At 49.4% G+C, this 16349-nt stretch overlaps 6 protein-coding genes across 6 annotated transcripts; 1 reads left to right on the top strand and 5 right to left on the bottom strand.

Annotated features, from left to right (window-relative positions):
* Positions 1-563: 563 nt before the first annotated feature.
* Positions 564-950, bottom strand: N7489_003714 (uncharacterized protein; the record flags this gene model as incomplete). The annotated part of the gene is made up of 1 exon (XM_056709466.1): positions 564-950. One exon carries the CDS (start codon positions 948-950, stop codon positions 564-566), a length of 387 nt encoding a protein of 128 aa, XP_056567887.1.
* Positions 951-1317: 367 nt separating this feature from the next.
* Positions 1318-1851, bottom strand: N7489_003713 (uncharacterized protein; the record flags this gene model as incomplete). Its single annotated transcript, XM_056709465.1, has 1 exon — positions 1318-1851. One exon carries the CDS (start codon positions 1849-1851, stop codon positions 1318-1320), a length of 534 nt encoding a protein of 177 aa, XP_056567886.1.
* Positions 1852-3232: 1381 nt separating this feature from the next.
* N7489_003712 (uncharacterized protein) lies at positions 3233-3999 on the bottom strand (the record flags this gene model as incomplete). Its single annotated transcript, XM_056709464.1, has 2 exons — positions 3233-3591; positions 3984-3999. The coding sequence occupies 2 exons, from the start codon at positions 3997-3999 to the stop codon at positions 3233-3235; spliced, it is 375 nt and encodes a 124-aa protein (XP_056567885.1).
* Positions 4000-4561: 562 nt separating this feature from the next.
* Positions 4562-6628, bottom strand: N7489_003711 (uncharacterized protein; the record flags this gene model as incomplete). Its single annotated transcript, XM_056709463.1, has 5 exons — positions 4562-5238; positions 5290-5444; positions 5497-6088; positions 6145-6279; positions 6334-6628. 5 exons carry the CDS (start codon positions 6626-6628, stop codon positions 4562-4564), a joined length of 1854 nt encoding a protein of 617 aa, XP_056567884.1.
* Positions 6629-11234: 4606 nt separating this feature from the next.
* On the top strand, positions 11235-12938 carry N7489_003710 (putative extracellular lipase; the record flags this gene model as incomplete). Its single annotated transcript, XM_056709462.1, has 1 exon — positions 11235-12938. One exon carries the CDS (start codon positions 11235-11237, stop codon positions 12936-12938), a length of 1704 nt encoding a protein of 567 aa, XP_056567883.1.
* A 225-nt stretch (positions 12939-13163) lies between these two features.
* On the bottom strand, positions 13164-15446 carry N7489_003709 (putative alpha-amylase; the record flags this gene model as incomplete). Its single annotated transcript, XM_056709461.1, has 9 exons — positions 13164-13832; positions 13883-14123; positions 14178-14324; positions 14373-14535; positions 14580-14808; positions 14857-14965; positions 15017-15132; positions 15183-15221; positions 15276-15446. 9 exons carry the CDS (start codon positions 15444-15446, stop codon positions 13164-13166), a joined length of 1884 nt encoding a protein of 627 aa, XP_056567882.1.
* Between the last annotated feature and the right edge of the window lie 903 nt (positions 15447-16349).

The raw sequence follows: 16349 nt of genomic DNA, 5'->3' as shown, positions 1-16349 counted from the left end.
TGTCACAATATGCGACCATGTTAAAATGAACAACCTTCCAAGGTTCCAAGGTTGGCACACCTGCATCTCGTAATCCTCTGGAAATGTACAGATGCCCGCCCATCAATATCGTAATCATCATAACCAGAACAATGGATAATTCTTGGATGTCAGATGCGCTTGGACGCTTGGATCAGACACCGAGTAATAAACGCTTGGTAAGGCCATTATGTGTTTTGGCGTTAAGAGTGAAATATCCTAGAATTGCCCTTGTAGATTCTTGGATTATCTAGTTGAAGATATCCGGAATCTATCCAGCCGAACATTTTTCTATGGGCTGAATGAATTCATGGCAGAATGACTTCACATCTGAGACCAAGGACACATACGCTTCCCCTCTCTCCTTTTCACCAGGAATCTTAGTATGTTCCCCATTCTTTGGTGTCATCTGTCCAGGCGGACATCTTTGCCCTCTTCATCCACCTGTACAGCTCGCTAAACTGCCCATTGGGAATATCATTCTGTAACACCCGTTTGACTGCCATCCTGCCATGAAACGCTTCGGCATCCTTTTCATTGCCGAACTAGGTTCGGATCGCACCGGCGATCTTTTCAGCGGTGTCACCATACCAACCTCGGACCGTCCAAACAGTGTTCGCGGCCTCGTCCGGGACACCGAACGGCATCACCTGCAAGGACACCACCTCCGAATCCAGGCGAACCTTTTTGGCACGCAGTGTTTCTAGGGCCCGATCTCTGTTCTCCGGCGTCTTAAGAACTACCGCAAAGTATGAGTCCCCAGATTGAAGCACCGCTTCCAGCTCCAGCTTCTTATAGGTGCGCCAGATGTGCTTGTTGAGCGCATCGTTCTTGCTTGCACGCCTAGCTTTCAGATTCTTTGGTAGTGCCACATAGGCCGTTCTGTTCCCGGCCTTCATTTGCTCCTTCTCGTTCGCCGAGAAACGGGTCATGGTCAGTGACTTATACCCTGACGAATCATGTGACAGCAGAAGTTGGGGGAAAATCTCGTGCGGATGTCGTATGATTCTGTGGGAAGTTCGGTGAAGGGTCGGTCACAGGGTATCTGGACGGTCTTGATTCTTCTGTTGGAAGTACGGTGAAATCCTCCAACTTCCGAACAAAGAAACAAGCACTATCACGTGAACTTCTAGATCGTCACACTGGAGAAAGGAAAGAGAGAAGTGAAGCTATCTACACCACATAAAGGAAGTCCTGGGATATGGAGTGTCACATGACAGATAACGTGACGCCTCCAACACTTTTTGGACATTAAATACATCAGTTTTCATTGGGGGCCAGTATGACTCCAGCTCCCAGCTAGTCACATCCACGACGTGGCACAGGGGGCAACCCACTGTGTGCTGGGACTGGCAGAAGTGGCACGGGGCCGACAAGTCCTCTGGCCAGAACTTGATGATAAAATTCCCGAAATAGCACATCCATCTTCGTGAAGCCCGGGGGCTTCTCGAACACAATCCTTTTTCGGGGGCCGATTGTGTTCCCGAACATCTGCTCCTCGATCAAAAATCGCTTCCTCGGGACCAGGTTCGATCTTGTGGGCGAGTACTTCATTCGGGATGGCTTCCGTCTTCTCCGTGACGAACCTCGTAGGGCCCCTAGTGTAGTAGGGCTCGGCCCTACACGGCTGGGGCTTCCCCTCTCCGTCGGGACGGAGTGCTTGTTAAGCGCATCATTTTTCGTAGCCCGTTTAGCCTTCACGTTCTTGGGCAGTGCTACGTATGCCGTCCGGTTGCCAGACTTCATCTGCTCCTTTTCATGTGCAGAGAATCGTGTCATGGTCACCGACTTTTTGGGGGCGGTGGCTTCCTTTGTGACCTGGGAATCCGTCATTTGGGTATCCCCTTTTGGGGTCGGGGCCGCCGTCGTCTTGGCTCGGGGGTTCTTCTTTGGGTCCGCTGGTTTTCCTTGGAACCGCGGTTGGCACCGGGCTTGCTCGTTTTGCTTTTATTCTTCCCCATTTTTGGCTGAAGAGGTTCAAGTTGCTGGAAGATTCGGGTCTGACTTGTGAATTTGTCAAAGAGATTTCTTTGTTCGGGTCTGCGAACTGCGGAATCGTGTGAACACGTGGACGGACTTTTCAGTGGGAGCGCCTTTAAAGCAAACTCCAAAGTACAACGACTTTTCCGTACTGATACTTTACTTCTTAAATATTGAACATCTGAAGCTGAGTATCCCGTACCAGTTGGAATGCGGCTAGGTCCCTGTGGTGGCCGGGGTTTCGTGATGTTCCGACACGCGACTCATATATACCTTGAGGGCGTCGAAATGCTCCGAATCTGGCAGACCCTCTCTGAAACCTGGTTATCGAGACGGGGTCTTCTTGCTCGGCATCTGTGTGTATGATAGGTTGTGGGTTAACCTCCTCGTTGTCGTACAGATAGGGGTGGGATTATGATGAGGTGAAAGTGCGCTCAAATTGACGCTTCCGTCACTCTCAAGGACGTCACCAGGTTGCCTCAATTCAAGACGTGCCTTGCCCTTATACAAAGAAATGTGTTCGGTGAGGATATCAGCACCATTATATATACGTCCCGACTTTGAAATCTCGAGGTGTCATATTGATCGTCGCTGCCACAGATTGCTCCTGGGATGGGCCTTGTTCGGGTCGGCTGGGCTCATGTCTGGGCCTCTTGTGTTTTTTGCGAGCCATGCGCCGGTTTGCATGGCTTCGGAGAAATTGCTGTTGGCCAAGAAGAGTGGCATAATTGGTTTCGACAGTGTCTTTAGCCCAGTAGGCGAGGGTCTGGGTACCGAATATGTGAGAGAACCTGGGGTCGATGATGCTGATCTGGCAGAAGCCAGAGGGGGGGGAGAGAGAGAAGGAAGAGAGATTGATTCTCTGACTGGCTGAGGCTAGCTAATATACTAACCAGCTAGCAAACAATGGAGGCCTGACACCTGGAAAACCAGCATCAGCCTGACTGCCATAACAGATGCCTTCTTGAATCTGGCAAGTGAGACTAACATGAGCATGGCTACCCTGCGGCTAACCTCCTGCTGGAGCTTTGATCTCTTCATATTGGACTGACGGAGGATGCTTCTCGGGGGCTCATATTGTCGTATTGTGGTAGGCTAAGAGAGCCTAGAGACATACGCCATTAGGTCGTCGGGATTCTGGGTGGGATCCGGGCGCTTGCAATACCGGTCATCTATCATTCTGGCAACATTCATACTCCAATGAGTGGAAAATGAGAGAATTCCGAGCAGGATTTCAAAGCAATTCCTCTTCTGCAAGGTCGTGGCCAGTAGCATCGAAAGCTGTATAGGAAACTGAAAGCCGGCTCTTGATGCGGCATCGGGCTTTGATCGACGGGTACTTTGCTCCAAGAGACGCAAGAAATGCCAGTAGACCCAGGTTGACAGACTGCTCGTCAAAGAGCCTCTTCAACTCTTCCTTCGAGCAATTTCTGTTTGAGCCGGCCGCATATAGTAGACGGTGTTGCTCCTTTTCTGGAGTCTCGAAGATTCCATTGCCCCATGGGTCCTGATCGACGGCCTTCGGGTCGTACTTCCAGACTCCGTTCTGATTGGCCACTTGTTGGATGTAGGCATCGAAAGGGAGGAAACCTTCTAGCCATTTAGATGTCTTTTGATTGGCTTAGCCAAGCGTAGTGTTCTTATGGAGCTGGGGTTGAGTTTATCGTCGTATGGCGGTTATGGTTATTTAGGTGCTCCTTGTTGCCCGAAAGACTGGCTGCCTCGCTCCATTAGCGAAAATCTTGCCGGCGGCATCGTGGATGACTGCAGTAGAACGAACCAAGTTAATAATAATAAATACTGAGAAACAGGGAGGACAATACCACTGGTAGAAGGATAGGAATGTACAAGGATATATATGCAGAAATGCAAATACAAGATGCTGAAGAAAGACAGAGGTTAGGAAATATATCCTTGTGGGATAAACAAAGAAAGCAACTGCATCACATGACCCCCTCTATTCTCATTGAGAAAAACGCACATACCAGAGATAACCTCCATTGCTTTTTCACACTAAAGCCAAATTGGTATCGAAAATAGGCTAAGGACAACGTGCATGAAAGGGGAGATAACCATGAAGGGTAAGAGTCCTTGAACATACTAAAAGACCTTCAGGTATAGCTTCCCAATGAGGAGGTGACATGAGCACTACATATGCCGAAAAGTCGGGGACTAGCTGCGTTACATACACGACCCGGGAATGATGCAGTATGAAAGTGTTTCCCTTTGGACTTGAACTTAGCAAGAATTATTCTCTACTCGAATAATACCATACGTTTCTCCCTGAGACTAGCCTGGCGACTAGTACTATTTTACAACTAGGAGTTGTGAAGAACCCGGACTGGGAATCTGACAATCAAGGCCTCAGCTCCTGGGCTGCATACAAAAGAAGACAATTGATTAAATGAAATATCATTTCAATGGGTATCCATGGTCTTACAGTTACTTGGGTATGTTTAGCTTTAGCAAATCATGCCGGGATATTAACCCCAAACCATCCATATGTACCATTACTTCATCCTGGCATATCTCGTTCGATACGAAAAAAGACTAGATCATCTTTTCACTTCCGCTCCTCATCCTCAGCCGCATGGGGAGTGAAGCTGCTGTCTGGCAACATGTTCATGGCATCCTCCTCTGCGTCCAACTTGTAATTGGTGGCCCAGAATCCAACACCGCCCACGAAGGCAAGGATAGCAACCACCGTGTAGTTCCAAACCAACAGAGGGTCTTTAGCCAGACCAATGAAAGCCTGACCAATGGCAGACGAGAAGGCGTTCATCAGCAGCGCCACAGCCTGCACGAGGGAACGCATGTTCTTCGGGGCCTTGGTGTAGGCATACTCAAGGGAAGTCACAGATGCAAGGATCTCGGAAATACCACCCATGATGTAGGTTAAGGCTTGAACCCAAACGGAGATATTGGTGTATTGCTTCTCCACCTCTATGCAGTGGTTGGCATTGCTACCGCAGGGTCCCAACTTATAGATGTAGTGTTGGGTGACCGCAGCAACGACCATACTGAGGGCGGCCATAATGAAACCGGCCGTGATACGCTTCAAAGGGGTGAAGTGGAAACCCATCTTGCGAATACCTGGGTAAATGATGTGATCGAAGATGGGGATGAAGACGATCAGTGAAATGGGGTTGAGGTTGTTGATGATGTCGTTGGGAACACCTCCAAGTTTCATGGTGGCCGCTTGAGACGTCAGGTTGTTCAACATCTGGTTGTAGGCGAGCCCTAGAGATGGTCAGCTAGTGCGAAGGCAGCAGAGGGGAATTGTCCACATACAATAAAGGGGGTACCACAAGAACACTCTGCAGGCCATCAGTCCTCGTCGAACTTCATCCACCCAGGCATCGTCGAAGTCCATCCAGGCGGGCTTGTTGTCCCCAAAGTGGCTGGGCTTGGCGGCGGCCCAAATATCCTTATCAGATTTCTGGAACCTACAAGTCAAAGGTTAGTAGGTGCAACACTCGTTGACAGGATGTAGCTTACCATCGCACGGGGTTCAGACTCCAGTTGCCCTTTAGCGCCAAACCCCACACCTTCAAAGCCTTGCCGTAGATCGATCCACTAGGGGGAGTGAGGACGTAGTTTTTCTTGAACAAGAGCAATACCGCCGGGCAGAGACAGAACATGGCGGTGGGCAGAAGATAAGAGAGCCAGAAACCAACGTATCGCTCGGCGTAGACCATTGCAACCTGACCCACAAAGGAACCAATGTTGATCATCATGTAGAAGTACAGGTAGATACGAGCAACGGTGGCAGCTGGGTCAACGATGACACGCTCACCGCTAGCAAGTGTTGTGACATAGGGCCTGTCGTCGGTATATTGTTCAGCAATGAGGGGCGAGATGTTGGACTTGAAACCACCAGTCCCTACACCCATAATAACAAGACCGATAGAGAAGCATGCAGCGGCTCCTTTTTGATTTTCAATAACCTGGGGAATGGCGGAAACGATGAGAATGACGTGTCCAACGAGTGCACAGGCAATCGCGGACATGATGGTGCGGTAACGACCCCAATATTGATCAGCAACTATGGCACCAAAGAGGGGCATGATGTAGGACCAGAAAGAGTTAACTGAGCAAGTTGGACATGTTAGCCGTGAGTCGACCCTTCGAGAGCTGGTCACTTACACAATGTCAATCCCGTAGAGGCCTGTTGGCCCATACCCAGAGCTCCAGGTGATTCGTTGCTCCAATCAGAGACGCCTGGGACAAGGGCACCGGTGGTGGATTGATCGGGTAAGGGTCGTTGAATGAAGTTGACGACTAAGTCAGGTTAACCATCTATGCTCCCTTCCCCAAAAGATTGATATTTCATACAAACAGCAGTGGTACCGTAGTACGAAAAACGCTCGCACAGTTCCACAAAGGCAACACTGTATGCTGCCGCGGGCAGCTTGCCCGCAACACGGCGCAAAGTGGCCAGTTCCTCATCTGTAGGAGCGGTCTTTTCCAGAGCATAGTCGTCTCCTTCGATTGACCCTGCTCTCACGGGAGGGGCATTGTCGATGGTCAGGTCATCGACTACTGGGACTTTCTCATCGGCACTGATGTTGTGGGAGATTGCCTTGGATTTGGCAATCTCAGCCACTTCGGCAGGATCACTGGCATTCATAGTGGCGGTTCTGGAATCCAGAGATGTGAGAGATGAAACACACAGCAGGAAAGCAAAAGCAAAAGAAAACTTGTGGGAGGGCGAGGTGAAGCAATTATATGGTCCATGGCGTGATTTAGCGTACCTGTTTAGTGCCTCCAGGAGTCTCGCTTCTCTCATTCCAGAATCCCGGGGCAATGTCTGGATTGGGACGTGGCGGACGGCGGACTTGGCAAAAACCGTCAATAGCCGGCGAAGACCCTGCGTCTTAGTGCTTTTACGAGATTAACCTTGGAAGTGAGCTTCGGCCTCATCCGGCCGTGACCACTTTCCCCGTCGATAAGCAAAACCTTGGAAGTCGCGCTTTGTTGGAAAAGTAAAAGATAACTATCCCGAGAGGCTAATGGATGTCTGAATTTGGATCAACCAATCAATGAGCTACTGTGGGCTGAGACCCCTGGGATTGATATCCACTTGGTGTTACTTAGTGTCGGGTTAGTGCGTCTTGGTATATCTTGGCCCACGGTTTGGCCGAGTTTCTCCCCGCGTCGGGAGGCTTGGCTGGTAACTTCCATTGTAACCCTGTCTCTTGGCCATCTCATCCAGCCTATCACATTGAAGAATGACTGATAACCGAGGTGAGATAGCTGGACTTTGATATCTCACACATGGCCTGGGACCCAATCACAGGCAACTGCACCTGGTCAAAGATGCGGGGCTTTCTGATTAGGCTCAAGGTGAAATTGCCACTTGTGGAAATGAGACATCCATCGATGGTGTGATTGGCCCCATGTGATGTTGCCATTCAAAATTACCCGACTCGTTTTTTTACAAAACTGTTTCCGGACTTCTTGGACCGTCGGTGTCCCGGGAATCCTTTGAACCTCGTGACTATCAAGCTGAGTGTCCTTGTTGGAGGCTATTGGCCTCTGTTGGTCTCATTCAGCCTCCCCATTGCTCTTCCTTCCAATTACAATATATCGATATTCCACAGTACAAACCGCATGTCTCTTTTACCGCGTACTGATTGTATCTATCGCTCGAGTCTTGGTGGATACCCAGCTTATCGTCTGTGGGAACCCACGTGTTTTGATGTGAACGACCACCCGATCTCACCTCGTCCACTGCGTCCCTCGATGGGCTGGCAGGAGTGATGCGCTCGACCTTCACGGGTGATTCATGCCCCAACCGAGATGCATCAATCTCGTCGACTTGCTCACTTTCACTTTGGCGTGGTCAAAACTCATTAACCCCAGATTTGGCAGATGTTCACCGCTTCGCATGACTCCACATTCCCAGACAACCTTGCCCACTTGCTCTGCATTGACCTCCATATCCTTGCACGTCCAATTGACCATTTAATTGGACGATAACTGCTGAGCTGCGACTAGCCGAATTGGCTTAGCCTTGTTTTGGGTCGATATCCATCCCATCGCGTGACCATGCACGTCTGCATTCTTGCATTGTCAGATTATATGTCAATCTACGCAGGCTCCACATATCAAGATTGCAGGGAGCGCGAGCAAGTCTGCATTTAGTAATGCCTGAAAAGCATCTGCCAATCTTCTTTTGACTGCTAATCCATCTTTATCGCGTCTTTCCGACTCTCCCCATTGCCGACCAAGATTTATCCGACACGATACATATAGTGCGCGAAATCACAATCACACCCAAATACAAAAGGGCCGTATGTTGTTGAAGTGACCATTGCGCAATACCTCCACCCCACACTCCTTCACAAACTCGAGCCTTGGGGCATTGGACGAACGGAACAGAGGGCATTTCGAAATTGTCGAGTCATATGGATCTCAATATTGCAGGGGCCGGTATGGAGTACGGAGTAGATCAAGCCAAGTTGCCGGTGCGAAAGAAGGCAACTCCATAGACGCTATCCTTTAATTGCGACGTATTTGAATTTATCAGGATTTACAGATGATTCTTATTATCTTTGGTGTAATCCATCTCAATATCTCCAGAGTCTCTGTTTTCAATCTTTCTTCGATGCTAAACTTGAAGGTGCGACAACCAACCATGTCTGCGAAACGAGCGAGGAAGCTCCCCTCCTGGAGTCTTCAGAAGGAAGCCAGATCGATCGGATCTTGATCCACGCCCCCATTTAATACCAGTTCGCCCCGATAGCCCTCTCACGAATATGGATTGACCTTGCCAAGATCATCATAATCGTCCCCTCCCAGACCCCGAGGATCCCTTCCAAATTTTCTTGCAGATCGGCCTGACTTCCTTCTAAAATGGACTGACACCCTGTCCGTGCGGTCTTGGACAAAGTCTTCGTGAAAGATCGGTTCCCTTTCATGGAGTGCAGGTCTGTCATTGTGCCCTGAGGTGCCCTGAGATGCCCAGGTGGGACTGGGCTAGGGACTTTGGTTGATTTTCCTCTTGAGAAGCTTTTCTTGCTCAGGCTTGGCTGTGAGACCTGACAGGTATCTGGCTATATCCATCCAAGTTCCTTCCGAAAAGTTTTACACTGGCCTAACAGCCCGGTCGTGATCGGATCTAGACCGCTAGACCGCGCGATCTTGGTCATCTCGGCCTAGCTTGACGAAGATATTGAGTCCATTTCCGCCCAACCATGCCGATAGTTTTGTCATAAATACATTATTGGAAAGCCCGATCTTGTTTGTCACCCCGAGCGCACCGAAATGACTGATCAGAACCTTAAGAGGGAGCCCCTATCGGCGAGGCCAACGTCCTAACCCTGATTCTGGCCAGATCGTGCTGACCGGCCGGTTGGGTTTCTCAGAAGTGTTCTGGTCAATCCGAGGAACGACTAGGCCAGGGGCTCTTATCCCAGATCAAGCCGCCGCCGACGCTAGTATCGAGTCTTGATAGAAGGGAGCTAAATCAATCCGATCATTGTCCCTAACCCGATTCCAACCTGGCGGCGCCGATATTTGCAGGCCGTGAAAGAAATCCTGATCGATCACACTTATTATTGCACCGGTCGGCCCAGCCATGGGCATCCTCTTTGAAGTGTAGGTCAATCCGACCGTCCGATCTTGATCATTCACCCCGCGTCCACGACGGATCTACACAATGAGAATTTCTTGGATGGGTACTGGGAGCCAGATATGGGGAATCAATCAGCAGTTCGACGTCGTCAACGTAGTGATCATTTGCTTTGATAATGCCCATATCCAGTTCGTCTACCTTGACTGGGAGGAGACGAAAAATTTCGAGCAGCTCACCGGGTGCCTTTCGCCGCACACATTTCGATTGCATCAGTGCCTCGATTGAATCACGAATGTCACTTCTGGTTAGTCCGCGTGCGAAGATGTGATCAGCTCGCCTTAGCTGTGAGAACCCTTTCAAACGTTGTGGCAAGCAAAGAAGATTGGTAACGGTCGAAGGGAGATTGCATGACAACGATGGATTCGATGGATTCGATGGATTCCAAGGTAATTCCATTGTCATCGGCGCTAAAGGCTGCTGTGTCTTGCCAATTCTTCAGATGACTTGGCACCATTGCAAAAGTCTTTGAAAAAAGAAAAAGTGAAAAACAACAACGGCTTGCCTAGCAAGCGGAATCGTTTACATGAATCATTAACACTGATCTGTACAGTATATTTCTATACGCAAGATATGTTGGTCAACAATGTAATGTGATCCCAGAAACAACAATCACGCAGACACATCGTCGCCGCCATGGCGCGAGTGATAGAATGGAAACTTTCATGTGAGCAGGGTTACACTTTCATATTACGCAGAAGCCTGGTGAGTTTAGTATCTGGCATGCGAGTGTTTACGGTGAATTTGAGTGAGATGTCATACCATTTAACGTTTACCATATGTAAGCCTGTCTGCATGTCGAGTCATCTTACCTGTTGACAGTGAGAGCGATACAGATAAACGGCTTTACTCTCTATGGACCGCGACTGCTTGCTTAAGTTTCATACGAAGAAGATTCGCTGATATAAAACCACTCAAGAGGGCGAAACCCAACCATGGAGTTCGCTCAGTGACATCTGACTCTATGTCACGTTGCCCATTTGCCGAGAAAAGCAGAGTTATTCCTCGCAAAGCACCCTTGACTCCTGTCATCGAGGGAAATGATTAGATATACTATCCGCCCCTTGCGTCAGCCAAATCGACTCAGCTTGCCGGAGCATTCTTTGTCCGACGTGCATTCCTCTCGGCAACTCGCGAACCTTCTCGGTGGATTGCCATATCCAACACAGTGGCATCTTCGTGACCACGCCCCTATGCAAGATACCATACATGGTATACATGGGAAAGCTAGCTACGTGCTGATTATTACCCCATAAGCGGCGCACCTGCTGATTTGCTCCTTTGAGTTGCGGCTATGCTTTCTTCACTGCACCTCATTTGTCGGCAGGACATAACGAGTACCAAAGCCGAAAGGATAGCGGAATTCAATAGGACCATAGCGGAATTCAATAGGACGGACAGATGCTCGTCTTGCTTGAGGTATGGAGTTATGAAACCTGTCCATCCAAATTCGCCAAGGGGATCAGCAATGGGGAAACTGACATTCTATATTTATCCCTTGATTGCCCGCTCGACAAGAGGATTGCGGGCCGAGGGTTCACTGAAATACGATTACTGGTGCGTTAGATTGTCTCCTGCCGAGTCCAAAGAAAGGCGCATAATGCCTTCTATCTTGAAACTGATCTTGTTGTTTGCTTTGCCTCTAGTCTGGGCCGTTCCGGCGCAAAGGAGAGCACCTTCAGCCAACCCAACTGTTATCATCTCCAAACCTGAGACCACGGTGGTTGGCTCCACGGGTCTCAACAAGATCGATCAATTCAATGGCATCCCGTTCGCACTGCCTCCGACTGGCTCCCTCCGATTGAAACCACCTCAACCAATCCAGACATCCCTCGGAACCATCCAGGCTACTTCCGCTGCGAGGTCTTGCCCGCAATTCAGTTTTAGCACAGACGAAAAAGACTTGCCTAGCTCTATCATTGCGAAGCTCATCAATATCCCACTTTTCCAGGAGATCACCAATGCTGGCGAGGACTGTTTGACTCTCGATGTACGACGTCCTTCCGGAACCCAGGCAGACGCGAAGCTACCGGTGCTGGTCTGGATCTTCGGTGGTGGCTTTGAACAAGGTGCTACCACAAGCTACGATGGATCACACATTGTGACAAGCTCTGTGAAACTGGGTATGCCCGTCATTTTTGTGGCTATGAACTATCGTCTCGGGGGGTTTGGTTTTATGCCGGGCGCAGAGATTCGGAAAGATGGCTCCGCGAATCTCGGGCTTAGGGACCAGCGTCTTGCTTTGCAATGGGTCGCTGACAACATCGCTGCATTTGGAGGCGATCCATCTAAGGTCACCATTTGGGGTGAGTCTGCTGGCGCTATCTCGGTGTTTGACCAGATGGCCATGTATGACGGTGACAATATATACAACGGTGTACCGCTTTTTCGCAGTGCCATCATGAACTCCGGTAGCATTGTGCCTGCAAATCCCGTCGATGGCACGAAAGGCCAGACTGTATATGATACTGTTGTGAGGAACGCTGGCTGCAGTGGTGTCAGTGACACCCTCGCATGTCTACGCCACCTGGATTATACCAAGTTCCTGAACGCTGCCAACTCAGTCCCGGGCATTTTGGGTTACAATTCGGTCGCCGAGTCATATCTCCCTCGTCCGGATGGCACGATCTTAACTCAATCACCGGACCAACTAGTCATCCAAGGCAAATATGCCTCCGTGCCATTCATCATTGGGGACCAAGAGGATGAGGGCACTATCTTTGCTTTATACCAAAGCAATTTGACCACCACCGATGACATCGTCGACTATCTCCAGAATCTATATTTCTTCGACGCCTCGCGACAGCAGCTTGAAAGTCTCGTCGCCACTTACCAAGATATCAAAGAAGATGGCTCACCCTTCCGCACGGGATCCCTTAACAACTGGTACCCGCAATATAAACGACTGGCGGCCATCCTGGGTGATCTATCTTTCACCCTCACACGCCGGGTCTTCCTGAACTACGCCAAGAAAGTGAGGCCAGATGTTCCTTCCTGGTCTTACCTCTCAACCTACGACCATGGCCTTCCTTTCCTAGGAACCTTTCATGGGTCCGATGTTTTGCAGGTGTTCCATGGTATCCTTCAAAACTATGGATCCAAAGCCATACACTCATACTACTTGTCATTTGTGTATGACCAAGACCCCAATACAAGGGCTTGTGATTATATGGATTGGCCACAATGGGCTAATAACCAGTCGCTGATGGAATTTTCCATCGACCGTGGTGGCCTCTTGCCGGATAACTTTCGTCAGGATAGCTATAACCAGATCATGGCGGATCCTCCTGCATTCTATATCTGAGTGGGGATGCAGATGCTCATGATTAGCAGCTTCACGACTTACGTTTATGTAAATTAAGTGTCACGATATATAGCTTAGACAGCACTATGATCTTGTATTTGGTCTGGATTCAATCTGCGGAGTTGCGCTCATGAAAATGTAGGTAGTTGTCAGTGTCATTCGCAAATCCCAGGCATAGTCGAACCCATCTCCAAGCTGGATCTGGTATCAGCACTAACTCCCAGATCATTTCCAGCTTGCCGCCACAGTGGCTGTAGCCCCAGTACACCCAGTCGGCACCGTATAAGATCGATTAGGATCACTTTCCCAGGTCACAGTTGAAGATCCACTCGTCTTCTTGAGGAACTTATACTGGAAAGTTGTTCCGACGGGGAGTGTGATAGTCGTCTGCCACAAGGGATTGGAAGAAGTGTAGCTGCTTGAAGACAGTGCGATGGCTTGACTCGTGTCCCAGTTCCCAAGTTGGCTGATTGATCCCGAGATATAGATATCTTGACCATAGACAGTAGTCACAAGCTCCTTGAATAGAACAGGCAGAGCAGTGGCTTGTGTGCAGCCTGCCCCAGTGGTGGTTGCTGTAGTGGTCTGAGTCGCTGTGGCACTGGGGACAGATGAGCCGCACAGTCCGCTGTTGCTCACGGATGACGCGGGAATAAGCACTCGTGGCAATCCAGATACCATTGCCACGGCAATTTTACCGCTGGAATCCACGGTGATAGATGTGCAGGTGTGCATCTCCATCAGCTTGGTGCCGGATGAATATCCGCTCCCACCCAAATACAATGTATACGAGGACCCAGATGACCCGGCGTTGGAAAGCACGGTAATGACTGGCGAGCTTCCGGATCCCTTCTTCATAGCTAATGTGTGGCTGTCTTGATAGAAGGGGACATTCTTTTTAACTTGTTAGCCTTTTCCACCAGCACAGATCTGAAAATACCTACTTTGGACGTGATGTAGCTGGAGTCTGCTGCGACTGCCGCTTTCCGGATCTTGTTTGTAGTCGCAATGTGTTGGTATAACTCTGCCGTTGTGGGGTACCCTGACAGCCAGATGGCTTCGCGGTTGGCTGGGTCGTGCCCACCACTATAATGTTGCTCTTGACCGGCATATACAATGGGTATCCCATCCGACAAGAAGAGGAAGGATATCACATTCTTGGCCTGTGAGTAGTCGCTTGTGTAGCTATAACAAAGCGTCGTTAGTGTTGGGTAGCTCGGAAAAGTTCGAATGACTTACCTTGGGAAACGTGGATTGTCATGATTCTCGATGAAATTGCCCAGGAGGGTTGAATCGGCGCATGAAGAGGCCACAGTACCGATCATGTTATACAAGTCGCTGATGCTGCCGCTGGAGGATTGGAATGCACGTAGGAGTGGGTAATAGCTAGACAGTTAGTTTCTCTCTGGGAAACAGGGTGGCAGCTATTCTCACATGGGATAATTCAAGACACCGTCCATATAGTTTTGGTAGTCGCAGGTGTAAGCTGGATTTCCGTCAAAGATCTCCCCGACAGCATAAACACCTGCTGCGTCATTAAAGCCAGGCCAGAAAGACTTCTGGACATGCTTCACGGTATCGATGCGCAATCCATCAACTGACAATGTTAGATCAGATCCTATGGTAAACCATTAGACTTACTGGAGTATTTAGTGACCAAATCAGCAATCCAATCGTTCCAGATGGTCTGCACCGAGTTCTGGGTTGTGTCCAGATCTGGCAGCGACACAGTGGTGTCACCAAGCCAGCAATTCTCGACATTGGACTGGTCATTGTAGTTACTTATCAGACAATAGGGGTGGAAGTAGGATGATGAGCTGAAGGGAGTGAAAACACTGTAATCCACCGTATTTCCAGCCCCAGCGTAGCCCTGTTGATGTGTTAGTAAGGCTCTATCCCGTTATTCGAGATAACATACCATATGGTTTGCCACAACATCAACCATGAGATACATGCCTCGAGCGTGCAGTGCCTTTGAAAGTGCCAAGAGGTCATCGGACGTGCCATGGTGATCATTAACATCGTATCTAGTGATGTTGGTGAGCGGAATCCCAACATCAACCGTCCAATGACCTTACATGTCTTGCTGCCAGTACCCATGGTAGGCCATCCCATAACCGGTGTCTTGTGGGAGCTGCTTTGTCACTGGAGTAATCCAAATGGCTGTAAAGCCCATTCCCTGGATATAGTCCAGCTGGTAGCCAAGTCAGTATATGGATCCTGAATGGAGGATCTGATGCATACTTGATTGATAATACCCTGCCAAGTGCCACCACAATAGGCCTAACACGGTTATTATGTATAAACTGAGATTTCAGGACGGACAATGGCACATACTCTGTCATCAACATTACAGTTGGCAGTGACCGAGTTGTCGGTGCGTCCGAAGCGATCCGTCAACAGGAAATAGATTGACTGGCTGCGCCATTCCGCAGGAGTCAGGCCCATAACCATCTGCCATAGCAGTATGGTTGCTGTGAATATAACCTTCTTCATGTTTGCAGCCATGAATAAATCGGAACTTGATGCGTTGGTGAGGTTTTCGTTCTTAGAGAGACATCACCGGGGGCAGCAGCTGAACCCAATTTATACCTGCGACTTCCATGTCACGAACTACTGTCATGCGATCATGCCAGCACAAGCTGGAGTTCTGCTAACGGCAATATACACCCATATCAGCTTTGCGTACTCCTAATCCAATCGGTGAAATGAACCAGACGAGAAATTCCCCAATTTCTTGAAGTCTGCTCCGCTAGACCGCGCTTTGAAGTCAAAACACCGAGGAGAAAGCGGATAACTCTCTGGAAATGAAGGCAGCCCCGAAGTTTTGGGATACTAGCGATCCTAGGCACTGCACCAGTCTTGAAGAGGGTCATCTCTCCGGAGATTAGTCCATCTGTGGCATTGTTTATACTTTCACACCTCCAGAACAACATGGAAGTCAAGGAATGTGGTATCAGACTCACAACCAAGAGATTTCTCACCAAAGCGCTAGTTCCAAGGCAGGTCTAGCGTGCTGACGATGGGGATAATTTAGCCGGCTAATTGGTGGACATCCGCCACCACCCCAGATTAAACGGTGGAGATGACAGGGGGCGGAGATTCAACGGGATTAAATATCGGAGATGAAGACTCGGCATCTGCTTGAGGCAGTTAGTGCTTGATGCAACTTGTGGTCGGTCGAAGCGATTGGCATGGTGATCAACGATCGGATAATAAGACCTCCCATGTGCCTCGGGGGATATTCGATCCGCCTGCTGAAGAGAGTAATGATGGACCTGATACTTGCAGAATCTGAACTGAAGCCCTTGACTAGCGCTGGAACTAAATATCAAGCTAACGGTGATGCAGCAGAAGGATGACGATCTTTTCCTAACGGATTTCTCCGCAGACCCCCCGAGCTCATTCTGC

The sequence above is a fragment of the Penicillium chrysogenum genome, assembly GCF_028827035.1.
Source record: "Penicillium chrysogenum strain IBT 35668 chromosome Unknown utg000002l_segment0_segment0, whole genome shotgun sequence".
NCBI classification, from domain to species: domain Eukaryota; kingdom Fungi; phylum Ascomycota; class Eurotiomycetes; order Eurotiales; family Aspergillaceae; genus Penicillium; species Penicillium chrysogenum.
The sequence above is the reverse complement of the archived record's forward strand: the minus strand, read 5'-3'. Positions and strand labels throughout refer to the sequence as shown.